This window comes from Aquarana catesbeiana, linkage group LG02 (genome assembly GCF_042186555.1).
Source record: "Aquarana catesbeiana isolate 2022-GZ linkage group LG02, ASM4218655v1, whole genome shotgun sequence".
NCBI classification, from domain to species: Eukaryota; Metazoa; Chordata; class Amphibia; order Anura; family Ranidae; genus Aquarana; species Aquarana catesbeiana.
The window spans coordinates 515,244,985-515,264,618 of NC_133325.1; the positions used below are offsets into that span (position 1 = coordinate 515,244,985).

Consider the following 19,634-nt stretch of genomic DNA (forward strand, 5'->3'; position numbering starts at 1 on the left):
GGTGCCATGTTGAACTGCCAGTGACCAGTATGAGAGAGTGAGAGCGTTCACACCAAATTTAACACACCTGCTCTCCATTCATCTGACACGCCCTGACGTCAATTCTGGTTCCGGATCGCTCTGAGTGAGTTCCACGCTGGTGCGCAAGTCGCCGCCAAGCAGGAAACAGGCCGGCTGGCTCCATCTTCCTGATTCTCCTGCCTACGGATCGCTGCAGCCCACTGGGACAACACCTTGGATGGATTTCCGGACCATACAGTAACCATACCTCCCATACAGAGATACCTACGCATGTTTTCTCACAACTGTTATGTGAGTAGCCATTTGGCTGATTATACCAATAAATTCTTGTTTATTTCAACATACTGCACTTAGTCGGTGCACCTAGTTGTTTCTTATCTTTTCTTTTCTTTCCTACACCTGAGACCTTGTAACACTAACGAGTCACATGACACCCGGGAGGAAAATGGCTAATTGGGCCCAATTTGGACATTTTCACTTAGTGGTGTACTCACCTTTGTTCTCAGCGGTTTAGACATTAATAGCTGTGTGTTGAGTTATTTTAAGGGGACAACAAATTTACACTGTTATACACTCACTACTTTAGCAAAGTGTCATTTCTTCAGTGTTATCACATGAAAAGATATAATAAAATATTTATAAAAAATGTGAGGGGTGTACTCACTTTTGTGAGATACTGTACATTTTTAACACTTGTATTTTTTAAAACTCAAAAAATACACACTTTACAGTTTGTTATAAATATATATTTATTTGGCCATAATAAATAAATACAAATAAATGATACATTTAGATAAATAAATACCTGAAAAAAATTGACAATCATAAATTATGTAATGATTCAGTGACTAAATTAGCTAAATAAATAGACATAATAGAAAAAACATTTTTTTTAGTTATCAACTCAAATAGTGCTTTTCCATCCAGTGAAACAGTAAGTTCAGTTCACCAATAGCTTTAATTGCAGCTGCTTTCGTTTCCATCTGAAGAAAAATAAATAAATAAAAATTGTAATTCTTTAGGTCGAAAAATGCCACACATCCATCAAGTTCATATTTTCACAAATCCAACATTTCTGATCCAAAGGACGTAAAATGAGAAGTGGCACTCAGGTAATTAACATAATAGGGAGCCATGATGGAAGGCCCACTGCCTGTCTTAAGTTTGTGTAGTTGTGGTATGGGGTAGACCATATCAGGATTCTGACAGTTAAAGCAGTTCTCAACACTTACAGTTAATTGCAGGTATGTGCTAGTGTAGAGGTCCCACTTACAGGTGTAAGTACTTTAGCTCCCCCATCTCTATGCTTTTGATAACAATAATATTTCTTCTGAACCACAACCCCACCACTACCCTAGGTTTTAACACATTACCTCACTACTAACATAATGCCATAACTGTTATTATGAAATAAGGTACTGCTGCTATTATTCTAAAATCGTTAGTTTTGCCTGGCTGTCTCTGGCTTCAGTACTTTCTGAGTCCCTGGTACAGAATGAGCATCCACCAGCAAAATCAGAGTGAAGTCAGAACTTAATCTATGTCAGTGACTCAAATTGTGCTCATGACATTGGACCAATGGATCTAGTGACAGCCAGAGACTAGTATTTTCAGAAGCAGAAGTCACAAATGAGAGAATCTATCAGAGAGTTTCATCAGTACAATTTTCCTTTGACCCTAACACTTAACCTTACCCCATAAAATCCACCAACACTTAACTTCCTCCAACAAAAGTTAACACAGCTTTGCACTCCAAAAACCTAAACCAAGCTTTTTTTATCCTTTACCCTAAATCTTTAGTTCCTTAAACTAAATTAACCCCTAAACCAAGGCCTAATTACTCAGGTTATCACATACTATGAGTCTCTACAGCAAATCCTCACATCCTGTTTTCAGTTCTGCGCGATAAAGATACCATCATTGAGCTGACAGTGGAAAAATCTGGTGATCTCCTCCAGCTAGCGTAAATTGCTAATTGTAATATTATAGCCCAAGCTATTTTTGTAAATATAAATGATTTTCATCTGTGTTTTTAACTAGGTTAATTTTCATAAAATATAACTAAATACCTTAAAATAGTCATCCTTGAATTTCTTCATAACTGCATGGGACTGATCACCACAGGGGCACCTTAAACTATTGTGCTGTTAAGAAAAATGAATGTATAAATTCCAGAAATCACCAGACAGATAAATAATGACCTTTAGTGGTTTAATATCTTAGCTGTAAAGATACTTACACATTCTTTCAGTGATTTATTTACACCTAGTATGGAATTGGCCAAGTGGGTAACATCTTTATGTTGCTGGATTAAAATGGATTCTACTTCTGGAAAAACATTGGAGATATAGAAATTCCCTAATCTGAGCAGAAAGCAGCATCTTTCAGAATGCTAAATTTGAAGACAAAATCCACAAAGACAAATCACACATAAGTGAAACATTCTTGATTGCATTGTTTTACAAACTCAAAAGATATATTTATCCATATATAAATATATATGCTCACCTGTATCTGTTTTAGCTCATTTGTCTTTAGTAGGCTTACATCTGTAATTAGGTCCTTGTCATGCTGCAAAATCAAATTGTCAAACACAAATGTTGTTGTTAATATTATAGTTATTTTATTATTATACGGGGCTTTGAAATATATACAGTATGGCACCAACAGTTTGTACATTAGTATTTGCACATTCAAAGCTAACTCTTAGAGCCTTTATCATACAATGTAACATTTTTTTTCCCTTTTCATTCTTTGCCAGTAACGTTAAATTTGGCCTTAGGGGGCCAAATGACAAAAAAAAAAACTTACTGAGATTCTAACCCTTCTCTGTTCTAAAACTAGAGGATAAAAAAAAAAGGTTTTTCTTCAAGTACACAAAGTTATTTTAGTAAAGCACCAAACATATTCCTGCTTTTGTGTTGTGCAATGTTTGTGTATTATAGATATAATATAATATAGATATTGGTCCAAAACTATTCAGAAACTTACAGTTATGCCACTTAACACCATATTACCATATCAACGGTTTTCTCTGTTTGGCCCCTAGAGTAGCTGGGCAATCCTGGCTGTTTGCAATTTTTAAGTGTATGCGAACGCTAACAATAAATGTATTTTATTTAGTGCTTTGTTATATCTGCTCATAAAAATGCAAAAAAAAAAGCCTTGCTGATTCTTCCAGGAATCCAGTGCTGTCCTGTGTCATGTGCACTACACAGTGTTTTTTTACTCATTACCAGTGCTATCTACATTCTCCTCTGCGAACTACAGAATACCTCACCCTATGTATTGGGAGATAAAAGGAGAAAGGTGTTCTGTGACTCTAACACACCTGTCCAAGGACAATATAGTGAGTGTCACCCTAGGACAGGGAATGTGGTATTGCCAGGGTCACTGTGTGATTACAAGGGGAAATTTCTTGAAAAAAGAAAACTAATGCAACCACTACATCTAAGGACTGGTAATCTAAAATATACAAACTTTTTGTTTGTGTGTTTAGATTCACTTTATTTACTGATTTGGATGCAATAAAATCATCCTTGGAACATTTCTGAGGCCTTTAATAAGAAAATCTGTCACTGAGACAAATATTTGATCCAAAATTGTACTGGTAATGCATGCATATATATTTAAGGCTTTTAGGCTATGCTCAATCCTTATATGGAGCATACCATTCTAAACAAAATAAGCTACTGGCTACAACAACTGAAACATATGTTTCTCACCCCTTAACTACTTAAAGAATGAGCACCCCTATCCTCCTAAACATTCTAGGATACATTTGTCATTGCAAAGGCCAGACAATCAAAGTTGTTTTTTTTTATTTTGGAGAAAAATATTGGCAACCAGCAAACATATCAGAAATAAATAAGAGAGAGAAAAACATATTAACGAATGCAGGTAGAATAGCAGAGTGATATAATCTAGATTTTTTTTTTAATTTGCTTTAAGTAGTCCAGTAAGCCAACCCAGTAGGCTGAAAGTAGAACTATAGGCAAAACTTTTTTTTTCCATTTTGGATACAGGATTGGAGGGTTATAACCCCTGCAAGGTTTTTTTTGGCATTGTTGCCCCATTGGAGAGATTTACCCTCACTTCATGTCCCATAACCTAACGGGACGTGAGAGGAAATCCCTGCAAATTAAGGGAATCTCTTGGGGACCCTCAAGTCACCAGAACTAGTATCCTCATTGAAAGATTTCCTCTCTATTACTGTTCAATGGACAACCCCAAATTTGGGATTTTATTTTACTTTCAATGATAATGGTAAACAGGGCAAATAGAGAGGGTGAATCTCCCTAATGGGGACACAGACAGCAATAAAAACAGACAGGTGTTCTAATCCCTCTCCCCTCTATCTAAAAACAAATGAAGAAAGTACACACACAAATTTACTGTACTAATTTATACTTACCAACATTTCCTTGAGTGTCCCAAAATATCTTTCAAATTCTCTGATATCAGCAGTAATAGAACAATGAAATTTGTTTGCATTTGAGGATGGCATTGTCAGGAGAAGGATCACAATAAGAAGCTGAAGGGGGGTAGTAAATAATGATTCCATAGTAAAGTGGAAAAATGAACGCCACCTGAAACTGTGCATACATAAAATTAAAAATTTATTTTAATGTGTATATGTACTCAACAAGAGGCTTCCTACAATATAAATGTTGGATCAAATGGTAAAGAATAAAGCGAAAAAATAAAAAGCAATGCAAATATAATAAAAGGAGTGAGATAAAAAAATATTATATAGTATTATTATAAATTATTATTTTAAATATTATTACCGGTATTTAATGCAGAAAATAAATGCTGAGCAGCTCACCTAAGCTTAGTTACTTCAAGTAAAAATGTTGGGAATAGTGGTTATAAGTGTAGGTTGTATTTCTCTCTTATATACTAAGGTACACTTCCTCAAATATCAAGGTATGAATTTGTAGCACCTGTATGTGTTTCTGCAGGTTTTGAAAGAAAAATTCCACTCATGACTAAGATCCCTCATCAAGTCCCAGGAAAAAAATTCAAATCTAGCAACCAGATGAATTGTTTTAGTAATAATTATGACACATGAAAATTTCCAGGAAAATTAACACACTTTAAAAATGATTTTACAATCTATGTACATTATGTTAATATTTCAAAAAGAGAGCCTGTGAGAACTAATTAAAAGTTAACAGTTTTGACTAAAATGGTACCTGCATATTAATATGGGATTAGTTTATATATAGGATCACAAGGCTGGGAAGAGGAACCGGATACTGTGCAAGAGATGGACAAAATTTTCCAACACCAGTAAAGTCTCAAGCAATGTGTATCTTAAAGGTGTAATATATACACTGCTTAATGGTGCTCTCATACTCCCTTGAGGATTTCTTTCTCTGCCATTCAATTCCTTTCATTGATGTTTTTTGGAGGGATCATGCAAACTTGTTTAGTGGCACTTCTCTACTAAATAGTTTAAGGTGAAAATGACTCCATCAGTAGGGGGTGTGCCTGTGTCCAAAGGTATGTATTATACCACTGCATTTTGGAATGTTTATTGAAGATTCCACGACAGTCAATGCATTTCAGGGATTTGTGACCCCTTCCTAAGGGCTAATAAATAAACATTTGATATTAATGATTATACTGTTAACATATAATTCAATATTAATTATTATAATGAAAAAATACTATTACATAAAATATATGTAAAGTATATAATTCAACATCTGAACATGCTGTAATTCACAGAAATAGTTGTAATTCACAGAAAATTAAGAAATTCTAATTATATACCTCCAACCAGGAAATTAGATAACAGGTTTTTGGCGAATCGGCATCATGGTACGTGGTCGCTTTAGGGGGTGCGTGTGACGCTGGACCCGATGCGGGTGGCCGGCAGTCGCGATGCCTGCTGGCCACCCGCGATCGCTCCTGACAGGGACAGAACAGAGATCTGTCAATGTAAACAGGCAGATCTCCGTTCTGTCAGGGGAGGAGAAACAGATCTGCTGCTCCTAAAGATTAGGAAAAGCGATCGGTCTCCTCCTCCAGGCAGTCCCATCCCCCCACAGTTAGAACACACATGAGGGAACACATTTAACCCCTTAATTGCCCCCTAGTGTTAACCCCTTCCCTGCCAGTGACATTTATACAGTAATCAGTGGCTATTTTTAGCTCTGATCGCTGTATAAATGTCAGTGGTCCCAAAAAAGTGTCAAAAGTGTCCAATCTGTCTGCCGCAATGTCGCAGTCCCGCTAAAAATCACTGATCGCCACCATTACTACTAAAAAAAAAAATTAATGATAAAAATGCCATAAATCTATCCCCTATTTTGTAGACGCTATAACTTTTGCGGAAACCAATCAATATACGCTTTTTGCGGGTTTTTTTACCAAAAATATGTAGAAGAATATATATCGGTCTAAACTGATGAACAAATGTGTTTTTTTTACATTTTTTATGGGATATTTATTATAGCAAAAAGTATAAAACATTGTTTTTTTTTTTCAAAATCGTCGCTCTTTTTTGTTTATAGAGCAAAAAAAAAGCAGAGGTGATCAAATACCACCAAAAGAAAGCTATATTTGTTTGAAAAAAGGACGTCAATTTTGTTTGAGTACAGCATCACAGGACTGCGCAATTGTCAGTTAAAGTGACGCAGTTCCCTATCGCAAAAAAGGGCCTGATCATTAAGGGGGCAAATCCTTCTGGTCCTTAAGTGGTTAAAAGCGTGATGCATAACAAGGCTGTTTATGTTTTTACACATATTTCTGAAAGTTGTGATATACTTTTTGTCTATGCACACTCACATTTAAATATCCTACCCAGCAGTCAATGATATCCTCTCTGATATCTAACAAACATAATTATATATACGGTACTCTCTCACATCTATACCAATAACAAAGTGCTACATAACATAATATATACAGTCAAAAATAAAGTGCTTCTGTTTTATACTGACTTGTTTAATTTATGGTAGTATAAAACAGAAGCACTTTATTTATTAATGTATATAAGATCATACTATATTGCACTTTGGTATTGGCATAGATGTAATAAAGAGCTGTTTGTTCCATTATATTACTGGAAGCTGAATAAAAACAAATTACACTAAGCTGTCATTTTTATTTAACTACTTTGCCTTTCATGTACATTCACACCCCATGGACCAGATCAATTTCGGCTATGGATCTGTTTGTTTGGCAATATGTTTCTCATTAAGATAACAAGGTAACACATATATTGTTTTTTTAAGGACAAACAAAGCTTTCTTTTTCATGATATTGTTTTGCAATATATATTTTTTTCCTAATCCTTAAAAAATAAAACCTAATAAAACTAAACAAAATGCACTTTTTATTTATTTTTTATTTTTTTTAGCAGTGTTAGTTTAAAAGTAAGTATTGTTACTGCAGTTTAAACATTTTTCTGTTATTTATCCTGTTTAAAATTACACTAAACTTATGATTCTAGTACAAAGCATTGTGAAGTTATTTACAAATGAAATAAAGTGTGTGTGTGTGGGGGGGGGGGGGGGGGGGAGTATTTTGCTGGGTTTTTTTTAATGTAAAATGTATAAATAGATGTTAACGGTATAAAAATATTAACAAACAAATCCAAAAAAAGTTTAAACAATAATCAGTAATAAAATATAAAAACAAAAAAATCAGCAGGAAAATAATAATTGAATGATGAAGGAGAATACGGAGTTAATTAGGGCTGTTTAGAGTACATTAAGGGTTAATAAGGGATTAAACAGAGGAACATTTAAAAAAAAATAAAAAATCACTTTTCAGGGTTAGTTTAACTAACATAATCTTCAGATTGAAGTCCATCCCCTTGATCTGCAGATGAATGAACAATATGTTACATTGTATCTTTCTATAGCATCTGAGCAAGAATTATTTATAAATACTGTAAGACTATGTTTTTTTACAGCTATTGGTCCGTACACACTAGAAAATCAGGCAAACATTTTTGTGTGAGGAACGATCGTACAATTTTCTGATAGTGTGTACACAACTTTCTTCAGCCAATTCTGATCTTCCGAACGTAAATTACTGAAGGGACAAACGCCAATTTTTTTTTTTTTGTACGGTAACAGAACAAATGATTTTCGTATAATGCATACCGTTTTCGTACAATTTTCGTATTGTGCATGATTAGAAACAACAAATTAGAAAAAAAGTCTTTGTCGTATGAGGATTTTCATTATTTCTATCCTCGGTTTCGACTTGCTGTGAAACATCGAGGAAAACCGGTCGATCGTTAGCCTGATTTTCTCATATCGTGTACGGGCCATAAAGCTGCCAACCTTCTCTGTGTACACAACAATGCCAGTGTTTCATCAGATTAGGCGACCCATCAGAATTTGTAACGGAAGAGACGTTTCATTGCTGCCATCTTGCTACACCCCACACTTGTCCACAGTAAGGATACAGTGAGAAGGCAGCAAGTGGACATTTCTAGTGAAATTCAGTATTTTGAAATCCCTCAGGCTGTTCTGATGTTCATTTTTAAAAGCAGCGGTGTTCTGTCATATTAGCAAACCTGTGAGATCAGCAGGCTTGCTGCTGTTTTTAAAATTCAACATCTAAACAGTCAGATGGATTTTTAAATACTGCATTTCACTATATAAGCTTTGTTTACTGTTAAAAATAAGTGTGAAATGCAAAACTCCGGTGGGTGTAACAAGATGTCCGCTTGTCGCCTTCTCACTGTATCCTTACTGTGGAGTGCGGGGTGCAGCAAGATATCGCTGACGGAACTTCACTTCCGTTACAAATTCTGACGGGTCGCCTAATCTGACGAAACATCAGCTTTGATTAGACATGGTTGTTTACTGGGAGAGGGGGTTCTGTCAAACAGACAGAGAGCTTGGATGTGCTACACATCCAAGCTCTCTGATGTACAGTACAGTGTGTACTCTTTTTAGGCGTGTGTGTGTAGCACGCCCAAAGTCTGCAAACATGACAGAGAAAAAAAGCACCCAAATATTGATACATTCATTCATCTATACCTTACAGTGACCATTTTGGATGTCAGATATTAATATTTACAGAGTGATCAGACAGGTTCTACATCAGGACTGTGCAGCAGGCTTCCTGAAGTCAGATCAATCTCTGGAGCCTGCTGTAGCTAAAACTGACAGGGCTAATTAACACCATCCCAGCATAGGGAACATCTGACAACAAAAAATGGCAAAGAGTTTACAAAATCTGTTAGTAAATAAATAAATAGATAAAGTGTACTAATTGGTCCTAATAAACAATAATCATTGATTATCTTTTGTATCCCATTATAGTGTTATTTATGCAGTACTTGTCACAAAACAATAAAAAGATTATGTCTGCTCACTTTGCCAAGACATTAAAAATATGAGTGAGTCTTAGCAGTTTAGAAATTATAACTGTACATGGATCAAACATCATATGTGCAAAAAAATGTAAAAATTCCCTTGTGATGCAGGAAAAACAGAAAAAATGGTTTGTCACCAAAGGTAATGTTATTGAAAAGTGACAAAGATGCTTTGTCACTTCAGGAAGCCAGTAGTAGACTGCCTGTCATCTGGTGTGACCAGATTTGCTGAATACACAAGAGATATGCACACAGTTCAAATCAAAGAGATACAATTTATTTGTGAGCGCACAACATACATAACATAACACATGTGGCATATATATATATATATATATATATATATATATATATATATATATATACACAATATATATACAGTATATAAAAAAGCAATAACCAAACAAGTGTGTAGAGTGGAACTAACTACAGTAACTAATTACTTACCTACAATTGCAGGGAAACAGGTAAAGGGAATCATGGCAAAGCAAAGGTGGGTTGGGAAGACTGGTCAGAGCACATCAAGATGGTTACAAGTACAGGCCCATCTGCAGCACTAATCTCTCTTCCTCTTCTCATAGAACAGACTCACCCTTTGAGGAAGGAGCAGGAAGTGTAGCCAAACTATGCCGTGTATGTCTATGGACACGCAAAGCCCGGCCAGGAAAAATTGCCTATACAGGTGCCCCCCTGGCTTGCTGAGGGGACACTTGGAGATGAGGAGGAAACGAAAGCATGGGCAGGGGACTGAAAAAGAAGAGGTAAGCCACCGATGTGTGCAATACAATTGCAGAGAGCAGGTAAGTGTAACATCTTATTTATTTTACAAGAAAAAATAAAAATTACCTTTACAACCACTTTAATTTGATTTCACGTTTGCCATAAGTTAGAAGTAAAGAAAAAGTGAGAAATTTAATGCTGCGAGCAATAAAATACAGTTAATATAAATGTACAAAACCACATAAACCACATCATTGTTTGGTCTTTCCTGAGTGTTTCTTTCACTTTCCTTGCGATACATGGGAAACTTTCAAAAAAAAACAAAAAAAAAACATTACTTCCTACCATAGAAAACAGTGACAGTATGTTGTAAACCTTCATCTTTTCATTCATATTGTAATAATGGGAAACAATCGGGTCAATTCACTAATGTTTACTGCATACGATAACATGCTCACGTGACTCATTTGCATAAATTATTGCAGGCAGTAAAAAAAGTCCAATTCTCAAAAAAAAAAAAAAAAAAATGACGTTAATGTGGTATTTACTGCAAAATGAAAAATGTGTGGGTAAAAATCACCAAAAAAAATGCATTATGCTCTTAAGTCCAATTCACCAACGGAACAGAGAGTAAAAAAAATGTGATATTTATCACCAGGGTTTTGCTGGCGGTATCACATGCAGTATTTGTCAGAAACAGTGTGGGGGTCCCCCCAAATAGCTGGATGATATGGAGTGGGTCGGGAAGCCGGCCGCCAGGTCCTTCACAACAGATGACTCATCAGCTGTCAGTGGGTTCCCCGCTGGCAGCTGAATGTGAAGAAAATATGCTGGCAATTAAAAATTATGAAAAAAAACGGTGTGGGTTCCCCCAATGCATAAAAGGCCCTTCGGGTCTGGTATAGATTTTAAGGGGAACCCCACACCAAAATAAAAAAAAATGCAGTTGGGTCTCCCCCAATATTCATACCAGACCCTTATCTGAGTTTGCAGCCTGGCAGGTCAAGAACGGGATGGGCCAGAGGTTTTTTTTTTTCTTATTTTTTGGGTGAGGCAGTGCAGCAGGCATTGTGATTGACATTGGATCTACTTCAGGGGACAGTTTTTTTTACATTTTTTTATTAAAGAAATTGTCAAAATGTGTGTATGTGTTTATATTTCTTTTTTACACTGTTTTCTGGTGAATGAGTAGGGGTACAATGAAAAAGGGGGCTGCCAGATTCCAAGAAGTCCTCGGGAAGAAGCCCTTGTCCTCATCAAAGTTGAGACAAGATGCTTTGGGGTGGGGGCTCTGCTCCCATGCTCCTGGCCGATGATATCACAAGGGGGTGGGGCCCCCCCATAACATAACCAGGTGACTGCTCCCCTTAGCTATTTAAGTGTCAGACAGCAGAGCAGGCAGCCTTCATTGGGGCCGGAGGGTTTTTTTCTTCATTTTTGGGTGCAGTGGTGCAGTGGTGATGCGGGAGTCATGATTGATGTTGGATCTACTTCAGGGGACATTTTTTTTTTTACATATTTTAATAAAGGGATTGTCAAAAACTTTGTGTGTTAATTCTTTTTAATGCTTTTTTTGGTGAATGAGTACAGTGAGTACAATGTACTCCATACTCATTCATATGGGGGAGGGCCGGGAAATGGGGGCCCCCTTGTCAAAGGGGGCGTCCAGATTCTGATAAGTCCCCCGCCCGCAGACCCCCATCGACATGGGGACAAGGTGCTTTGGGGTGGGGGGGCAGAGACCCTCCCACCCCAAAGCACCCCCCTATGTTTAGGGCATGTGAGCTGGTATGGTCCAGGAGAGGGGCACTCGCTCGTCCCCTCCCTTTCCTGACCTGCTGGGCTGCATGCATGGGTCTGGTGTGGATTTTGGGGGGACCCCACGCCTTTTTTAATGTGGGGTTCCCCTTAAAATCCATACGAGACCCAGAGTGCCAGATATGCATGGGGGGGCAGGACACCACACTGTTTTTATTCATAATTTTTAATTGCTGGCATGTTTTCTTTACATTCAGCTGTCAGTGGGGAACTGCCCCAAAGATGTTGCTTGCAGGAGTTTTTTTCCCGTCCCACAAGCCCACCACATTAGTGTGAAAGCACTCAGGCTTTCACACTGGGGAGGTACGAGAGGCAGTTTTCAGGCGCTTTACAGGCACTATTTTTAGCGCTAAAATGCCTGAAAACTGCCTCGGTGTGAAAGGGGTCTAACTCTTATTGAATTGACCCTCAAGTCATTTAACCGGTTCCGGACCAGCCGCCGCAGTAATACTGTGGCAGGTTGGCCCGGCTGTGCAAAGCGTCATAGTTGTACGTCGCACGGCCAGTGGGGGGCCGCTACGAACAGATTCGATCCAGAACCGATCAATCCCCAGGGCAATGGTATCTGGCCTGGACCTGGTGATCGCTCCTAGCGAATTAGATCCTTCCTCTGCATGTGTAAGTGTAAACACAGCAGGGGAAGTGATGTCATCCCTCCTCTTGCCGGTCTTTTCCGTTTCCGTTTCTGTTCCGACCGAGGAGAGAAGACATCCCAAAGTAAGTGCACCAACACTACACTGACACCAGTCCACGTAGGTACACTTGCCACCCCCGATCACCCTACCAGTTAACCCCTTCACCCCCTGTCACTGTGTCACCCAGTGCAGTGTTCAGATTTTTTTTTTGATCGCTGTACTGGTGTCATTAGTGACAAAAATCAGTGTTAGGGTACTTAGTGTAGGCCCAGATAGGTCTAGGGACTCCCCTAACCCCCCCTAATAAAGGTTTAATCCGTTGATCACCCCCTGTCACCAGTGATCACTGTATAAGTGTCATGGGTGACGCTGGTTAGCTAGTTTATTTTTTATAGCGTCAGGGCACCCGCCGTATTTTACCTAAATAAAGGTATATCCCCCTGATCACCTGGCGGGTGATATAGGTTTTAGTGTCAGTCAGAGTCTGCGTCGCCCCAGGCAGCGTCAGATTAGTGCCAGTAGTGCTAACACCCACGCATGCACCATACACCTCCCTTAGTAGTATAGTGTCTGAAAGGATTGATATCTGATCTAATCAGATCTATACTAGTGTCCTCAGCAGTTTAGGGTTCCCAAAAATGCAGTGTTAGCAGGATCAGCCCAGATACCTGCTAGTACCTGCGCATAGCTCCCAACTGTCCCTGATTTGGAGGGACTGTCCCTGATTTGGAGCAATGTCCCTCTGTCCCTCTTTGCCACTCATTTGTCCCTCATTTTGATCTGATCTATACAGTTGTACTTTTTGTCCTTCAAAACCTGTTTCCCAGAGCTAAACCTTTCATCCAAATTCTAAATTGCTGCATTTGTAAATATTTAAAGCCAATATAAAGGAATAGTGGTAGTAAAAAAAAAGGCCTTGTGGATTTAATTAACCTTTTTTTTTGTTTAACTCTCCTTTAAGGGGGCGTGACAAGGGGCATGTCCTATGCCTACATACATTTGCTAGTAGTAGGTGTCCCTCATTCCCATCTCAAAATGTTGGGAGGTATGCCTGAGTTTAGCCCCTCTGCCCAGCCCAGCCCACCCAAGTGCAGTATCAATCGATCACTGTCACTTACAAAACACAACACACATAACTACAGTGTTCGCAGAGTCAGGCCTGATCCCTGCGAACACTAATGCCCCATACACATGGTTGGATTTTCCGACGGAAAATGTGCGATCGGAGCGTGTTGTCGGAAATTCCGACCGTGTGTGGGCTCCATCGAACATTTTCCATCGGATTTTCTGACACACAAAGTTTGAGAGCAGGCTATAAAATTTTCCGACAACAAAATCCGATCTCGTCAATTCCGACCGTGTGTGGACAATTCCGACGCACAAAGTGCCACGCATGCTCAGAAGAAGTTCCGAGACGGAACATCTCGGTCTGGTAAAATTAGCGTTCGGAATGGATACAGCACTTTCGTCACGCTGCAATGTTTTAAATTGTTTAATACAGCACACTCTCTTCTTCTTTATAATGTGAGAAGAATGAAGTAGTTTTGCTGCTCATATTCACACAGACCTCTCACAAACTTCTTTATTTATTATTTATCGTGATTACCTCAATATATTTTGATTTGTCACATTTGACCAAATTTCTTTTTTGTTGTTTTATTTTTGTTTTGTATTTTTTTCAAGGCTGATTTTTTTTTTTAGTTTTGTTTTGTATTTTTTTCAAGGCTGATTTTTTTTTTTTTTTTGGGTTTGTATTTTTTCAAGGCTGATGTATTTTTTTAGTTTTTTGGGGTTTTACTCCATAATATTTTTGTGTGTGTTTTGTGTGTCAAGTTATCACAACACAATTGATATCTTGTATTATTTAATCTCAAGGAGATTGTTTGGTGTCCCTTGTTAATTTCACATTGTAGTTTTGAAATGTACTTGCCTCCTCACAAACTGTCCTTTTTGAAGGAAAACACACATAGGCGAGTATAATTGAACCAAAAATTCTTTTATTAAGGGCTCAGAACCAAACAAAGAGGGAGGCAACGCTGGAGAAACAGCAGATATTGGCGAAGCCTTTGGCCTCCAGGGCACACATCAATTATTTTACTGCAAAATTGGTGGCCTGAGGAGTCCATATCTAAGGGAGTGCAGTCTGGTCCAGAACTCCAAGAGATCATGAAAGCAGCAGATGACATCTGTGTCCCCAGGCTGTGGTACTACAAGAGACTGCATCTTTTGTCAGACCAGACTGAACCCAGGGCCATCACTCTCTGGTTTTCCTTCCATGCTTCCTTCCATGCTGTGGCTGTGGTGGTGTAGTTGTGGCAGGAGGAGGAGGAGGAGGATGGTCCAACTCAATCACGTCGGTATTGGGTGTGATTTCGCCACTCACCCCCTTAGTTAGGACTTTATAAAGAAGTTTCTCACACATGAGGTGTTGACCCTCCTGCATGCCCTTCAGTTTGGTGGCAGCCATGCAGGCAAAGGCCTCTTCAGGAGTGGATAAGGCTCTGAGGGATGCAGAAGCCTCCTGAATGAGCCTGAGAGCTGAATCCTGCACATGACTCCCCTTCCTGGGTCTTTTGTTTGGAAGGCGGAGGGGAGGAACCTGCGATTCTTTCAGGCTCCTACTGAGCCCAGGCTTCTCCTGCCACTTAGCCCCGCCTCCTCCTGGCTGCCACTAACCCTCGCCTCCTCCTGGCTGCCACATTCCACAGCCTCCTCCTGTGTGCCACATTCCAGAGCCTCGTCCTGGCTGAGGTCTTCCTGTGTATGAAAAAGGGACATAGTTTTAGTTTTTTATTCATCAATCACACACAATTTTCATCTCATGATTGTTGCAAATTGAATGTTAACAAATATAACAGATTATCCTTCTGAGCCCAGCATTTTTCATTCTTGTCCCAATTATTTTTGCCCACTACTGTCTATTGATATGTAAAAAACTGTATTAAATAAGCAATTAGTGATCAATAATAACATCTAGTAAATGTCATTTATTTATTGGCCAGAAATTTGTAGAAGAATGCTATACCTGACTCCATCTGGGCTCCTCCACTTCTTGCTGGCTGGAAGTCCCAGGTTAGACATCGGAAACATCAGCTGGGGTGGAAGTAAGAGTGGAAGGAAGGGTTGAGAGGGATTCCCTGACTTCAGTCTGGTCTGACAGAAATCACAGTCTCTCATAGAACCACAGCCTGGGGACATAAACGTCATCTGCTGCAGCTCCGGATCTCTGGAAATCCATGACCTTCTTGCGCTCCCTTAGATAAGTGCTCCTCAGGCCACCAATTTTGGCTTTTAAATAGGGGATGTTTGCCGTGGGGACCACCGGCTTCACCAACTCCAGCAGTTTCTCCAGCGCTGTCTGCCTCTTTTGTTTATGATTATAATGTGGATGTTTCACCTGCCACAGACAGGGAAGCTCCCTGTACTTGTCTATGAACAGGGGGAGGAAGTTGTGGTCATTGAAGCCATCCATTTTATCTGCAAGACACAACACAAGACAAACCCTAATGTCAGGCAAAACTCTCCTAATCTTGTTACAATATAGGCCTCAATCTAGAAGCAGTATAGGCCCAAGTTTTGCTCTTACCTTCGTTATCACGATCGGCGCTTCCGATACTCCTTCCTCTGCTCACAGATCGTACGTACTGCGCACACGTGTTATGCTTTATAGACACTGCGCATGCGTGTAACTCCGCCCGCCCCTGACATTGTTTCTAGTCTATACCCAGCCCCTTCTCGTTCGGCGCAGTGGGGGAGAGCACATGGCGGAGACACAGCAGGTGCGTGCTAATTACAGCAACGAGGAGGAGGAGGAAAGCCCGGAGCCTGAAATGTCTGGATCAAGAAGGAGAAGATTTAAGGCATCGAATATGTTTTTTGGGGAGATGTTGGAGATGGTGGATATCCTGAAGAAAGCCGACTATGACGCGAAGTATGGACCTTACCCCAACCCCAATGTCAGAAAGGCCAAAATCATGGCGAAAATGGTCAAGAGTCTGCACCGGATTTTCGGGGTACGACGATCGAAAGATCAGCTCAGGAAGTGGTGGTCGGACCTGAAATTAAGAGAGCATGAGCAGTACCGAAAGGTCTGGAGAGTGCTGAAAAAAACTAAGTAGTTGTCCTGTGTTCCTATTCTTTATGTTTATTACGTTCGTGTTGCTCCATGTGCTTTTCTTAACTGTTATCCATTTTCAAAAGGCAACTTTCATGTTCATGGGCACATTATTCGTTCATATAAAACATTGTTCTTTCGGCCTATAAAACACCATTGTTTTGGCCATATGCATTTGCCCACATTTTTTAGGGCCTACTTGTCTGAAACTAATTTGGTTGTGTAGATGGGTTTGTTACTAGAATGAAATGCAAACTAGATTCTGTGTAAGGAGAGGACACTCAGCAGCTGTTTACACATCTGGACGCTGGAGCACTAGTGTGGGACACAAGAACACCCTTTTTATTAGGGGTCCCACACAGGTGCTCCAGTGTATACTATAGGGGTGTCTCCATATGTGAAGCTTGTACAAAACAGGTAAGTATTGAAGCTTGACAAAGGACAAGAAAAATGCAACATCTTGGTACTCTGCCAAAACAGACAATTGTACCCCACTTCCAAGCAATGTTTCATATTTATAGTTCTGCCATCAAATATCTGTGTGCTAAGTATACCTATTTTTTTTACATAGGGGAGAAAAGACTCGGAGGATACCCCTCATCTGAGGAGACCAGAGGCCCCCCACCTCTGGAAGAAGGAGAAATCCACCCAAGACAAGCAGAGCAGGAGGAGGAAGACGTGGTGGAAATTGGCACCACAACAGGTGAGTGTCTGCGACCACAGGCTCAGGTAAGAGATGAATGCTGGCATATTTATAATACATGGTGTGTTTTTGTTTTTATCTTTTTAGGTGATCGTGATGTTGTGGATCCAGATCCTTTCACCTTGGAAAGTGCACAGATCCTGATCGGGGAGATCATGGGGTATAATAGGGACTCAAAAAATGAAGAACATCATTGATGTTTTAGGGAGAGTTTAAAACCTCTCCAAATTCCTTTGGTTTTTTGTGTGCTAAAAATTTTTGACATTTTTTGACAAATTCGAGAAAAGCCAAATTTTGAAGATGAACACAGTGTGTCAACATGTGCTATCTGCCATCACGGGAGATCAATGGACGCGTTTTGGGGGTGCAAACCCCTTCCTCAATAATAAAGTAGCTGTGAGGAAGGGGTTGCACCCCCAAAACACGTCCCTTGATCCCCCGTGATGGCAGGTAGCACATGTTGACATTCGTAAATTTGTGTGCATCTTCAAAATTTGGCTTTTCCTGGGGTGACTTCACCCCAATTGAACGCAATATCAAACACAGTTTGTAAATACTCATGTCTGATATTGCCTTCAAGTTCTACCAAATGTGAACTTTGTAAGTTCAAGATTTGTGTCTTTCTTGCCTGTTTTATCTTAAATTGACATTTCTACTTTTTCTAATGTGACACCAAAAATTGTTATACAACAAACATGTTGGTTTGTTTTAAAAACCTTTTCTAAATGCACATGTGATTGTGCTGGTATTAAAAAGATTGTTAATCAAGAATGTGTGGATTATTGTCTCAACGCTACAACACTTTTGTGGTGCTCTAATTGGTGTTTTCTGTGACAATGGGTGTTATTTCCTAAGGGCAAATCCACTTTGCACTACAAGTGCAGTTTCAAGTGCACTTGTAGTGCAAAGTGTCTTTGCCTTTAGTAAATAACACCCAGTAGTGCTTTGTAAGGTTACACAATCAGACCATTTTCAGGACTCACCACATTTCTGTCAGGGTCAGCTAAAACAAACACAAGCAGTAAATGTCACCAAAGATTTGAGTAGTTATTTGTTTTTTATTAGAAAAAGGTTTCAGACATTGTCTGGCATATTGATAGCCCCCCTACCCGCTAAGTATTCAAGGTATCTTAGCTGGACATCACGGGCACTCAGGGGGGGCAAGCCAGGACGGCCACTTTCAAGCACCGTCAGGGTTGTTTCATTTTGAATTCCAGCCTCAGGCCCAACTGAGCCAGCATAGTTAGCAGAATGTTGCCGTAAAAAGTTGTGTAGAACACAGCACACCAGGATTATATGATACAGTTTATACTCCGCCATATGTATGGGTGTAAGAAATAGGCGGAACTGACTGGCCATGATTCCAAACGTGTTCTCCACCACTCTTCTGGCTCTGGCCAGCTAGTAATTAAAAACCCTCTGGTCCGGGGTGAGGGTCCTCATCTGGAATGGCCGCCCAGCTCAAACACTTCATCCGCAACGAAGACGAATGGGAGTCCTTCCACATTGTCTTCTGGAGGTGGAAAGTCCAAGCTGCCATTCTGGAGACACCTGTAGAACTCCGTCTGGGTGATGACTCCACCATCAGACATCCGGCCATTCTTCCCCACATCCACATACAGGAACTCATAAGTAGCCGACACCTCCGCCAACATCACAATACTTTTGAACCCCTTATAATTATAATAGTATGACCCCGAGTTGGGTGGTGGGACAATGTGGACATGTTTCCCATCAATTGCCCCTCCGCAGTTAGGAAAGTCCCACCGCTGGGCAAAGTGGGAGGCCTCAGTCTGCCATTCCTGTGGCGTGGAAGGAAACTGTGGAGTCAAACAAAAAAAATTTAGTCATTTTGCACATAAACAGGGAAAGCAGATTAGACACAAACATTCTTGGCCAACATCAAGATAACATTTATTTGAGGGAGTTATTAAAGACCAAAGTATAAGGTACACCTATCAGATTCCCCCCCCCCCCCCATGGGCCATTTCTAACATTATAGGGGGGGGGGGTAACCCTCTCCACTTCATTGAGAGATGAATGCCTAAATAATGGGTATTACTTTGAACAGCCCCACCTTAGTTACACTATTGGCAGCCCACTGGACAGGTAAGAAGTCATAATACAAAGATATAAATACACATTGTACACATTTGAGCACATTTGGACATTCTGCTATTACTTATCAAGATAATAATAGTATACAGAAACTTGAAACAGTACCATTTGAAAGTATACAGGCAGGCCCTTGCACTACATGCTTTGGGGAATTCA

The 19,634-nt window shown here is 39.6% G+C and overlaps 1 protein-coding gene across 1 annotated transcript; it reads right to left on the bottom strand.

Annotated features, from left to right (window-relative positions):
- Positions 1 to 877: 877 nt before the first annotated feature.
- On the bottom strand, positions 878 to 4,585 carry LOC141129996 (interleukin-20-like). Its single transcript, XM_073617995.1, has 5 exons — positions 4,436 to 4,585; positions 2,530 to 2,592; positions 2,261 to 2,413; positions 2,091 to 2,165; positions 878 to 1,004 (listed from the first exon to the last, which is right to left on the bottom strand). Exons 1-5 carry the CDS (start codon positions 4,583 to 4,585, stop codon positions 921 to 923), a joined length of 525 nt encoding a protein of 174 aa, XP_073474096.1. The 3' UTR covers positions 878 to 920.
- Between the last annotated feature and the right edge of the window lie 15,049 nt (positions 4,586 to 19,634).